Source organism: Apodemus sylvaticus, chromosome 8, assembly GCF_947179515.1.
Source record: "Apodemus sylvaticus chromosome 8, mApoSyl1.1, whole genome shotgun sequence".
Taxonomy (NCBI): domain Eukaryota; kingdom Metazoa; phylum Chordata; class Mammalia; order Rodentia; family Muridae; genus Apodemus; species Apodemus sylvaticus.
This window is the reverse complement of record NC_067479.1, coordinates 96,684,728-96,697,574: the sequence shown is the minus strand read 5'-3', so window position 1 is coordinate 96,697,574 and position 12,847 is coordinate 96,684,728. Positions and strand designations below refer to the sequence as shown.

Here is a 12,847-nt window from a genome sequence, read left to right as displayed (position 1 = left end):
CTGAGAGCTGCCACTTCGTCTTTAAGGGTAGGGAAGATGGAGGGATCTGCACTTAACAGTCTTTGAATGATAGAAGTCTACTTTTGACTTGCTCTCAAACTCTGTACCTTGCCTTTACAACCCTTGCCGTATTTATACGCCGTCGGATCTGTTAGTGCTTTAATGTTCTTCCATATGTCTACTTGTTTCCTGAATCTCAATGAGCGCATCTAGAAGTACTATTGTCAAGCACAGCGCAGCAGCCCTCAAGTGTGCCATTGTGTTGCAGGAGACATGACTGTGCAGTGCCATTACTACACCCACTATTCCTCAGCCATTATTGTTGCCTCCTACTTGGTCCGAATGCCACCCTTCACGCAAGCCTTCTGCTCCTTACAGGTAAGTGCTGTCACTTCTCCGAGTGCTAGGGGATGAACACACCAAAGTCTCAGGGTTGGATAACAATGGTTCTTCCTTTCTGAGAACTCAAACCTTAACTCGACGTTGGTTCCTATGCTTAGAGGAAGGCTGTTTGTTAACAGTACTTGCATATCTGCCTCATTGCCATAAAAATAAAAACCCAAATAGCATGGAATAAAATTCCCAGTGGGACATGTAAAATAATTAATACAAATAAGATAGAATGGAAGATGATTTTGAAATTGTTGAGACTAAAAATGTCAAAGCTCAGTCAAGAGAAGGAAAGTGACCATCAGACTGCAAGGATCTGTGCTCAGCACAACCAAAAGGCTCCTTGGGACAGATAGATATTTGAAATGAAATTAAACAAAACAAAAATTGGCTAACCCAGAAAAAGAAACTGGTCATCTGGTCATCTGGTCATCTTGCCCATCCTTAAGCTAACAAATTATTATCTTACAAGCCTAGGGTTACCAGGTTTCACAAATAAGAAAGCAAATGCCTAGCTAGGTTTCCATTCTGGATCCTGGGAGATTATCTGCTGCTTCTCTGAAGTTGAAGTTTTCTGGGTCGCCTGTGTTGTTTCAGTCTGACAGTCCTGAAGGAGCTGGAGGAGAGCCAGTGCCGAAGCCCAGGATAAGCACAATTTCTAAGTCTCAGTTCCTTATGGGCAGCACTGGGACAGTGGCCAGATGCTCCTTGTCCCTCTTCCCTCCATAAAACTTTTCACTGGAATCCTGCACCCAAGGACCCCATTGGGAGGCAGACCATGAGCCAGCTGGCTGAGCTCACTGCAGAGCACACTCCGAGGTTGAGTGTATGGCTGACTTGGTCACTACCTTACAGTGTCCTACGAGAGAAAGCCATGGGCCTCATGAGCAGGGACCCACCCAGCCCCCATGGCTTGGCTCTAACACTTGAGCCTATCTCAGAGGAGTTTAGTGTCTGAGAAACTTGGTCACTCAGAAAACATTGTCCCTGAGGCAAAAGCCAGCCTCAGTCAGCACAGAAAGCACTCCCCATCCCTGGGAAAGAATGGAAAACCAAGGAAGGTCAGGCATCTCCAGTAAGGGGCAAACCCACTCACAGTGTCTGTCTTGGCACAGATTTCCCCTCTCCTTGACTGTGTGGCTTGTCTAGACTTTGTATAACCCCCTATCACTGGAAATCCACTCAAAAATAATAAGTGTGCTTCCCCTGGGTCTTTCTCAGGCAACAAGCATTTTAAGTAAGTTTAGTTTGGAGAATGAATGGTCCCAGAGCTGTACCCCATGCCAGGAATCTCATCCAGATGTTGCTCATTAATCCACAAGAAATGATGATCACTGTTGCTGATGATAATGATGGATTCCGCTGCTGCTTTCCAGCCAGGGAGCTGAAATAGTCAAATGTTGAGGATGCCTTCACAGCTTCCCCTTGGCTTTTCTCACAGACGCAATAAAGCCAGAGCTTTACTCGTTGCTAAGGGTCTTTCCACACAGGGAAGAGATGGGGAGGAATAGAGACCTGGTATGCTTCAAGGTTTACAACTCAGCCACGCCTCTTAACACATACAAATATCCCACCTGCTGTGTTACCTTTGGACATGAGGGCTGGTTATTTATACACAGGACACTGGGTCATCTAGAAAAGCAAATGAGGAGATGTGGGGAAAGCCCCTCCCTCCAGTAAGTAACCATGGTTACTTCCCCTCGTCTGAGCTGGTTTCTTCTGGGCTAAACAATGTTAAGGCAGCCTGGACTGCAATACAGCATCCTGGAGCAGAATGAGCCAGATTAAACTGGTCCTGCAAGCCCACCAGAATATTTGGACAATAGTTACCCTGCCGCCAATCATTAGGGTGAGCTTATTTTAGCCAGTTTGCTCTTTTAATAACTAGTTCAAACTAGTTTGAGATGGTCTGACCTGGGGTGAGGTGGCCAGAGTCAACTTCATATGTTTTTAGGAGGCACCTGTGTAGCTGTTGGAGTGACCACACCCAGAATCTCAAATGGGGCTCTCAGGGGTTTGGGGCTTGAGATTATCTTTGGTAGATTGGCCCATCCAAGTTGGAATCATCTGCTTTCTCTGTGTAACCGCTCTGCCCCAAACTAATCTGTCTTACCTGCTGACATTTAACTGACATCTCCAGTTGATCATCTCTAGCCTGAAGACCTGGACAATCCTCTGTCCTTTCCTAGAACAAAAAAAGAACAATTTTAGTCCTTAAAAGGATTAGTACAAAGGCCACATCTGCTGAAGGAGTCCTAGGCCCTCACCGGATCTCCTGAGGAATGTTCTGGCATCTTTATATGAGTTCATCTGCCTCCTAGGGGAAGGCCTGTTTCTTCCCAAGAGACCTTTGCTTGTCCTCCTCCATGGTGACAAGAAGGATTGGCCCATCCCTGTTGTCTCACCCACTCTGGGTCTGACTTCTGAGTTAAATGTGGATGATTGGAGGGTGCATGCGCGCGCCCAGGATGCCTACAGTGAAGCCTTCTGCATTCGCAGAAAGCTGGAGCCAGCATGCTTCTAAGTGTTGGCATGCTCTTCCATTCTGAGCTGAGCAGACTGTGCCATTCACCTGCTAATGCCAGTGCGTTGGAGTGAGGTGAGGATGTCTGTGCTTCTGGCTGGGGCCTCAGGGTCCTGTGTCCTGGTTCTGTCATCTGACACTGACTATATTATTATATTCTCCAGGATTTGGTTTCCTTATTCATGAGGTAAAGATGAGGAGTGAGATGCTGCCTCTGAAGTCTGCTTCATAGCAGCACTAGGCTGGAACACTCAAGTACCTACTATTTTTCTGAATGGTGTCAAACCAAATACCTTACATGTATCATGAAAAAGTTTAAGCTTTCCTATTGTGGCAAAATATACATCACATTGTGTCTGCCATGTAGCTACTTTTTAAAAGGCGTATTTATTCATTTTATGTACATGAGTGCTTTATCCATATGTGCACCTGCATGCCAGAACTGGGCATCAAACTCATTCTAGATGGCTGTGAGCCACCATGTGGTTGCTGGGAATTGAACTCAGGACCTCTAGAAGAACAGAGACTGTTCTCAACTGCTGAGCCATCTCTCCAGCACCTCCTGAAGCTATTTTTATTCATGCAGTCCGGTGATGTCAAGTTCCAGAACGACATGCCGGTGCATGCCAGTGAGTCAGCCCCACAGTGTCTGTGCTACCACTTATATGGCACATCTGCTGTGGCCTGCTGAGCAGCTGACAGGCTGGCACGGGACAATCTGGGCACTGTGGCTGGCTCAGCAGGTGCTGGGCCCAGTGGTGTGGGCAGTACAAGGCTTCTCACACAGCGTGACACAGGACTTCCGCACACTGGGCCCTGGCTCCATGGAAGGGGCTCTTTACAGCCTGTGGTCAAATGCAGCAACATTTAGGTTGTTTCAGAATTGATGCTCCTCTAGTATTGATGTATTTATCTCCCTGTCCAACCTTGTCAATATAATGATAGATTTTTATAGTCTATGAAATATGGAGTAAGTGCTTATTCATGGGATTGGTTCCAGGACCCCTCTTTGATACTGAAATCAGAGGATGCTCAGACGACTTGTATAAAATGGCATCATATTTTCATAGAAGCTATACATCCCCCCATGTACTTTAAACTACCTCCAGATTGTTTACAATATCCACTCCAGTGCAAATATTTTGCAAACAGTTGTGATACTATATGGCTCAGTAGATTGCGAGGAGAGTAAAAGGGTATAAAAATTTAAGACAGATATGATCTATTCAAATGTTTCCAGTCTATGGTTGCATCTTTGAATGTGCATCTCTCATATGGAGTGCCAACTGTCGATGTGTGTGTTGTGTGGCTGAGCAGGTAGAATACATGTGGAATGTGAACAGATCTGTGTTAATTATGTGCTTTGCTGTCCCCATGCCTTTCCCTGGGAGGAGTGAACTACTGTATCCAGGGCAAGTAGTTGGTACTCAACCTTAATGGCAAGCCAAGTATTCTATAGGTTTCATGAGCTTTGCCTGCAGGGATCTGGGATCTGTGAGTCTCTTGAAAGCTGAGTCACTGTGAGGCCACACCCCTGCCGTAAGACCTTAGCTTTGGCACTTGTTTCTATCCTAGCAAAAGTGCCATATATTCTCAGGCCTAAGATGAGATCCAGCCTGGGTTGGACCCAGCAAGGCAGCCTGTTCCCAGCAAGGACACAGCGTGGTGGCAGCTGCTGTATTTAATAAGAAGTGGAAATAAAGTGCTGTGCTAATTAAGTTCTACCCCTGTGAAATCAGCTGTTACCAGTAGTGAGGAAGGGTTTTCCAAGTACCTGAGGCGAGGTGACTGGGCGTTGTGCTAGGCAGACGTTATCTGCAGAGAAGTGAGACTCCTGTGGTAGACATGGCCTGGGCTGTTTCCTACCAGTGCCCAGTGGGCATCAGGGTGACAGTAATATGAGGAAGACAAAGAGCCTGTGTACGTCAGTAGTCATACCTCTGTGGACCCTACCTGACATCATCACAGCTCACAAGGGGGGCCCTACCTCTGAGCCAAGTACCTGGCTCTTGGTAGCAAGTACCCCTGGCTCTTGGTACACAGTACTTTGGACATGATTAGGACAGAGCCGGACCAGAAAACCTCCAGTCACACTTTGAATGTATCGACAGGACATAGGTCCCAAACTGTAACCTGACAAGAATTCTTTAGGGTCTCTAGTATGGTCTAATTTTCATTCGAGTATCAGGAAAGGCACATGGTAATGTCTGAGCGCCCCACACAAACTGTCCCTAGACTTTTTCCATGGTGGCTGTGTAACTGAGACACAGCGCGAGCATCCTTTCCCACTCCCTGTCTGAGTGGAGAGGGTGGAAGTTTGCCTGCCTAGCCTCCTTGTCATACATTTGCCTATAGCAGAAAACATGGGTGTCAACATGCTTTGGGACCCGGGTTCGACTCCCAGCACCCATGTGGTGGCTCACAACCTTTTGTAACTTCAACTCCAAGGAATCCATGCCTCCTCTGGCCTCTGTGTGCACTATATACACATGATGTACACACACACACACACACACACATACACACACACATGCAGACAAAAACTCAGATAATTTAATAAACATCTTTTAAAAAGATACAGGGCTTGTTAATCTGGTGCTGCTTTCTTTGTGCCTAGTGTACCACCTGGGGTTATATCTTGCCTTCTCATACACATATCCACTTGGGCATATACATTTTTGATTTCACAGACAAAACAATCACCGCAGCTTCATGGGGTTGGGGTGGGGGTTAGGTGATTAAAGAGATTTTGAAGACTCGTGTTCATGCTATAAGCAAGCGCTGAAATTCTCACCCGTGGCAGCACAGTGTCCCCTACCAAGACTCACTGATGGGCAGACAGTTTAAATCACCTGACACCAGTAAGCAAGTGCACTGCTTACACGAGACACTTCTAAACTCTTAAGAAAAATGCCTACAGAGGTAATAGGTCATCAATATGCTCATAGGATCAATCCAATCCCTGAGCTGCATGTGAATGGGTGAACCTGCTTCAGTCCTTCTTAGAAGGGTTTCAGGATGTATCGTAAGGATATCTGTAAGTAGAAGAGATGGCTCTTCTCTTAAGAGAAGTGGTTCTGAGTGGGTACTGTTCCCACAGGGGACCTGAGTTTGATTCCTACCACCAAAGCTGCATGGTTCATAACTACTTGTAATTCCAGCTCCAGGGGAACCTATTGCCTCTGGCCTTTCTTTGGCATGAACATTTGCACACACACACACACACACACACACACACACACACACACACTTAAAAATAGCACAATAAATTTTCATTTAAAATAATTAATTAAAATAAAAATAAGAAAATAGAGTTTCTGTCCTTGAGTAGTCATATGTCCTTGAGTTTCGTTTGCGTTTGGGCCCCAAATGGAATGCTTTCACTCTGATCTCTACCTGCCCATGTTTGAGACAGCTTTAAGGGCACCATGACTGAAGGGTTTACCCAAGGACAGTGGCAAGCAAAGGCACACACAAAAGGGGTGTTGCCTTCAGTAAAGTGCATTGTTTTCAGGGCAAGTCCGTTATAATCTGTGTGCTTGCCCAGGAACCAACATTTTTCCGGTTTTAACAGAGTGTCCAGAGGCTGCCCTGGCATGTCCTTGCCCCTCCAGCTCTTCACTCTCAATTCTGATTTGTCTTTCAACATTGCTGAATATTCTCAATATTATAAATGACCAGGACACCTCGGGTTGTATTCTGATCCTTACTGTATTCAGAATATGTTGCTGGTGTCTTCCTAAGTGTGTGATAGCATTTGTGTGTGTGTGTGTGTGTATGCGTACGTGCGCTCGAGTGTGCAACCATTTTGTCTCTGAGCTTCATAGCCTCAGTTTGGCTCCACTGCCTTCTGACTTTGACTTGGCATACAGGAAATCGTCTGCCATTGAGAAAGTGTTATGGTGTTGATCTTTGTGTCCTCTACCCTGGCTGCCTGGATGTTCAGTATTCAGGCCATTTATGGGAAACTGCATGCGGGCGCGGGACGGATCTCAGTGGGGCGGGGCCTGCCATTTCCTTCCTCCCCATCTCCACTCTGTGTTTGGCCCTTGCTTACACTGTTTGGTGGACTGTCCTCCCGTGGTCACTCTGTAGGGCTGAATCATGCAGCGCATGCCTCTGAATCTTGTCTTTTCTTCTGTCACCTCTGCCTTCTTCCCTAAGAATCAGGTTCTGGCTGGGGCTGACTGGCAGCGGCCACTGGAGTGTATGACAACCCACACACTCACAATACAACAAAGCAACTCCACTTTTTCTTCTAGGGAATTTGGTGTTTTCTTTTGTATTGCAGAAGTGAGAAAACCCATTAATTTTGAAACAAATGTATGCAAATACATTTATTAATATAGGAAATAGGAAAATCAGTTATTGCTTCCTTTATAAATAATACAGGCTTAAGTTTTAAAGATATTACTTTTGCTAAAATGCATTAGACAGCTGTGAAAAAAATAACATTTTTCTTTGTGGTAATATCTTTAACCAGATTTGTAGCGCTAACAGTATTTCCTATGTATATATTATTTTTATTTAATACAGGTAATCTTTTTATTACCAAATCATATTGTTTCTCAGGAGATTACCATCAGCACTTATAAAAGCTGCAAAAGGAAAAACGGGCCGGGAGAAGACATCAATCTCCCACGGTGTGAGGCCCAGGCTGCAGATTAAATACACAAAGCTCTTAATACATTTCAATGAGCAACTCGTTAGGTGCAGATTTATTTACATTTCCCCCACTTCATTTCCATTCCCATTTCAATCTGACGACGGACATCTTTTCCTGATTTTAACACAGAGCAAAGTGGCCTGGGTGGGGGCACCTCTAAGCTGTATATTATGGCTTAGATCTCATGGGACCAGGACGTCATTGTGATCCATGGCTCCCAGTGGGCCAATGCCTCTGGCTCAGAAAATGGACCACCCAGTGCTTGTCTACCAGGTTGCCCAGGGGTGACACATGCATGTGACAGGCCCTCCTCTCCCAGAAAGAGCTGAGCTCTTCAACCTTCCCCTCCCCAGCCTCCACCCCAGTAGAGCAAGTTTGGGCCACTTGCAGAGGTATCTGTCGGAACTGGCAGGGGCAAAAGATGCCCTTTACAGCATGGGTTTGGCCCCATCCTGGCATTTGCTGCTTTGATGGCCTGGGGAATGTCCTGAGGACCAGTTTTCTTGTCTGCAAAATGGAAGTGCCAATCCATTCCCAACTTCTGACCTTATTCCCCCGAGGCTGAATGGATAGAGGGAGACACACACATGGGGCTGATCATGTGACCCTTTCTCCCACAGGGTGGAAGCTTTGATGTGGCTGACAGAATGTTCCACAGTGTAAAGAGCGCGTGGGAGTCTGCCTCCAAAGAGAACATGAGTGACGTCAGGGAGCTGACTCCTGAATTCTTCTACCTGCCCGAGTTTTTAACCAACTGCAATGCAGTAGAGTTTGGTGAGTAGAGGCACTGGGAAAACCTGGGGAGACCGGGGCCAGGGAGCTTGGGATTTTCTCCTAGAGGTCTCCAGAGAGACACTGATTTCATCAGTCTCTTCACTGGAAAACTCGCCAGGCCCCTAGTCAGGACCAGTGTACTGGAGGCAAAGTCCCTGCTGGGTGACAGGACATTGTTGCACATGTGGCTTCTGAGGAAGGAGGCAGTGTCCCAGGCGTCCAGAACAGCACTGAGTACCTATCTCAGGCAATGGCCTGTTCTCTGAGGATCCCAGGGTTCCGTGTGTAGTGAGATCGCACCCTGTAGTCTAGAACCTTTGCTGATGACTTAGAGTTAACACTGCTTGCCCTCAAGGCTCCTAACCTTGAGGCTCACCAGCCCTGTTTCTGCTGTCCAACTGTCGGATGCCGCATCTTCCACCTTGCAGCCCAGGATGTGTTAGGCCTTCTTCCTGCTTCAGAGAAGGCACCGAAGTTTACAGAGGGCCAGCAGGATGAACACATACCTGGCATCTCTCCTGTGACTGTGTGTGAAGGGACGGAATGTAGTAAGGGGATATAGGACCAGAGCTGGAACAGAATATAGGCGAGCTCTCCAGCCAGGTCAAGAGAAGCCATGGGCGCTGTAGAAAGCACCTGGAGGCTGGTAGCATCCTTCATGTCCGTCCTTCCTCAGGCTCCCCCTCCCTCAGGCTCCCCCTTTTCCTTCAAGCAAGGGTTTGAACCTCAAGCCAGGCCATGTGAGATCTTTTCCTTCCAAACCCTCATGCTGTTTCCAGCCCTGGGCATGAGGCCATAGTACCATGGAGTGCTAGAAGCCACTGGTCCAGCAAGCCAGCCTGACCCAGGTCCTGGGTGAGCTCGCAGTGTCCAGACTCTCAAGATGCCTCATGACAGACATGGGGCAGACTGGGACAGATACGAAGGACAATTCCCAGAAGGCATGGTGGGGCTCAGGATGGGAGGTAAGCTGGGGGTGGCAGTGGAAGCTGAGAGGTGGGTGGAGCACCGTGCAGAGTTCACCTCAGCCTATGGATGACAGCTGCATTCTCAGAGGAAAGTGTGACGGGTTTAGTTGAAGGAATGACAGGATCCCAGACAATCAGGTGTCCTTGGGAGCACAAGCGACCATACGGCTGGCACCTACTGTATGTAGGCATCTTCTCAGGTCATTGTGGCTTGTCTTAAAGACCTGGTCTAGGTGAGGAAGTGGGGTGTGGGTTTGGGATATAAATGAAGTGACACCTACAAGATGCTGAAAAGCCCTGGTGGAAAACAGTCAGGACCATAGTCTGAGTGTGAATTGGAGAGACTGTGTTGTTCTGTTCCCCCAAGAAGAGACTGGAGCTGAGTCTGAGTAAGGAGAAAATGATACTTAGCACAGCCAGAAATCCCCAGACTTGAGGGGATTTTTTTTTTATAATTTTTAATTTTTATTTTTTCACTCATTTATTTATTCACTTTACATCCTCACCCAAGCCCCTTCCCCTTCCCCCTCTTCTGCAGTTCCTCCCTTACAAATCCCTCCCCCCACTATCCTTCCCCCTTCCTCCTTGGGCAATGCTGTTCTACTTGCTCCATGAGTTCAAGCAAGACCGTAAGAGCGTTGAGCGCTGGTCGCGGCGAGGCTAGCATTGTTTTGGATGTATGTTTTTGCTCGTGTCTTGTCAGCCCAGCATGGCTCTGTCAGCACCATCACACTTGCAGATGGAGACACTGAGTCCCTTAGAAGTCAAAGTAGCTTGTTCAGGGTTGGCAGCTGGTAGACAGGGGAGACTTGGGCTGGGTGGGGCCCAGGCTCCTCTTGTCACTGTCTAAGGACTCTCCATTTAAAAACCCACTATCATTGGTTGAAGACTTAGGAAGATAGTATGTGCCGAGAACTCCACATGGCGCCTGGCATGGATAGACCTGTGTGATGGTATGCTTGGGTTATAGTTGGCGTCTTCTGTTGTGTCAGTCCCCAGGAGAAAGGCGTTGGTGGTGGTGTGGGAGATGTGGCAATAGTGCGTGATTGGGAATCTAGCTCTAGTGTTGCCTGGAAAGCCAAGAGGACCTCACGAAGGATGCCGATGTTGGGACAAGCAGAGAAGGGCCGGGTTCTGTGGACGGAAGTGGCGAGAGGCAGTGTGGTCTGGCAGGATGCAGCTCCCATTCCAACCGGCATGGAGTTGGCAGGTGCAGACAGCACGGATTTGATGACCCTAGCGAGGAGGCCTCACTCCTGCCAATTTCCTTTCACACTCAGGCTGCATGCAGGATGGAACAACACTGGGGGACGTGCAGCTCCCTCCCTGGGCTGACGGGGATCCGAGGAAGTTCATCAGCTTGCACAGACAGGTGAGACGCTCCAGCCTGCCCCGATGTGAGCTCCAGCATCTCCCCGTCTCCATGAAGTTTTCTGTCTCACTGGTGGGGATAAGCCTTGAGGCTTTGATGTTTGGAGAAGCCAGAGAAGACCCAAGGCCAGGGATTATTTCTTTCCTGGATGCTTTGTTTTGTTTTGTTTTTTGAGACAGGGTTTCTCTGTATAACTCTGACTGTCCTGGAACTCACTAGGTAGACCAGGTTGGCCTTGAACTCAGAAATCCACCTGCCTGTGCCTCCCAAGTGCTGGGATTAAAGGCGTGCACCACCACTGCCCTGTTTTCCTGGATGTTTAAAGAACACCAGTTTTCTCTGCAGTTGTACTAGGCTGCTGTGGTGGGCATTGTGCCAGGGAGTGAGCCCGACTCTCTGGTGGCATGCCCGAGTCCTCAGCAGCCTCAACAGCAGGGCCACTCCCCGGACCATGGTCTCAGTACAGCTCAGAGATGGTTTGGAGGCCCCACAGAGCTCTCACCTATCCTGAGCTTTGGAGGGGAGATGACTGAGCTTGCCATCCAGAAACACTGATAAGGAAATGAAATCGTGCTCGGAGTCATTAGTCAGCAAAGAAACATAATCAAGCCAGAATGAGACGCTCCGGCCCTCCCACAATGATAAAAACTGGGTGCTGTGCATGTTTGTAAGCCATGCGTTAGTGGGTGGAAACAGAAAGACCCACCCACTCACTGGGGTCTGGGTCTCCCTGGGTCCCACTGGGGTCTGGGCTGCTCTGCAAATCCCACTGAAAGACCATGTCTAAAGAAGATAAAATTAAATTTAAAAAGTTTAAAAGAGGAAGGGGCAGCATCTGCAGATTGGCACCGGCAGTTACCCTCTGGCCTCCATATGGATGTGCACCTAAGAACACAGTACACACACACTCACAGAGAAAACTGGTTTGTTTGGTTTTTGTTTGTTTGTTTGATTGATTGATTGATTGAAGCTTCACTTAGGATTTCACACTCTTTGGGCTTTGACCTCAGGCTCTGGAAAGTGACTTCGTGAGCAGTAACCTCCACCACTGGATAGACCTAATTTTTGGGTATAAGCAGCAGGGGGCAGCTGCTGTAGAGGCAGTGAACACTTTCCATCCGTACTTCTATGGTGACAGAATAGACCTCAGCAGCATCACTGACCCCCTGATCAAGAGCACCATCCTGGGCTTCATCAGCAACTTTGGACAGGTGCCCAAGCAGGTAGGTACGGCAGGCCCAGCATTTGTCTTGCTTTATTGAGAGCGGGCAGCACATATGTGGGAAAGAGAACATGGATGTTCTATCCCGCTAGGAGGGAAGGGAGAGTCATCCCGGCCTTCAGAACTAGGGTAAGGCTATATCATTGACGTGGAATAATGCTGTGTTCTTCTGTAACATATATGGTGGTATGATGTTACTATTATTCCTACTGAGTTGAAATATCAAGTAGCTGAAAACAGAAGGGTTTCTTCAATGGCTTGGAGAAAATAGCAGCCCCTCTCTGAGCCCTAGGCTGCTTTGCCGTCGGAGGAGCCTGCTGACACTCACGTTCTGTTGGAGGAAGGCCAGCCCTGACAGTGCCCAGAGTGAGGATACAGCTGTGATACACAGGGTGATGTCTCCCCAATGAGGCGTGGACCTCCTGATGACCTGTGTGATGTGTTTGTCTTTATCTCCAGATCTTCACAAAACCCCACCCATCCAGAAACACCACAGGGAAACCTCCAGCTCCTGGAAAGGATGCCTCCACCCCCGCAGGTCTTCCAGGCCTCTCGCAGCCCTTCCTCCACAGCCTGCCAGCACTGAGACCCTCTCAGGTCACAGTCAAAGGTGAGTACCCAGGCTTGCCTTGTCTCAGGGTTCTCTCCTTAGGGACCGGATTCCTCTAGGACAGTGGTGTTCAACCTTCCTGATGTGGTGACCCTTCAATACAATTCCTCATGTTGTGGTGAACTCCACTCATAAAATTAGATCATTGCTACTTCATAACTGTAATTTTGCTAGTCTTATAAATTATAATGTAAATATCTGAAATACGTGATATCTGATATGTGACTCCTGTGAAAGGGTCATTTGATTTCCCAAAGAGGTCATGACTCAGAGGTTGAAAACCACTGCTCTAATAGTCCAAGGGCCCAGGCTTGGGAAGAA

The 12,847-nt window shown here is 47.8% G+C and overlaps 1 protein-coding gene across 3 annotated transcripts in view; it reads left to right on the top strand.

The window, feature by feature from the left end:
• Wdfy4 (WDFY family member 4) overlaps nucleotides 1-12,847 on the top strand; it is a 232,315-nt gene that overhangs the window by 206,147 nt on the left and 13,321 nt on the right. For all 3 annotated transcript variants that reach the window (XM_052190142.1, XM_052190140.1, XM_052190141.1), the window contains exons 51-55: nucleotides 269-378; nucleotides 8,201-8,354; nucleotides 10,603-10,694; nucleotides 11,705-11,917; nucleotides 12,376-12,526. In XM_052190142.1, the coding sequence (XP_052046102.1) occupies nucleotides 269-378; nucleotides 8,201-8,354; nucleotides 10,603-10,694; nucleotides 11,705-11,917; nucleotides 12,376-12,526 (720 nt within the window). The remainder of the gene's footprint in view (nucleotides 1-268; nucleotides 379-8,200; nucleotides 8,355-10,602; nucleotides 10,695-11,704; nucleotides 11,918-12,375; nucleotides 12,527-12,847) is intronic.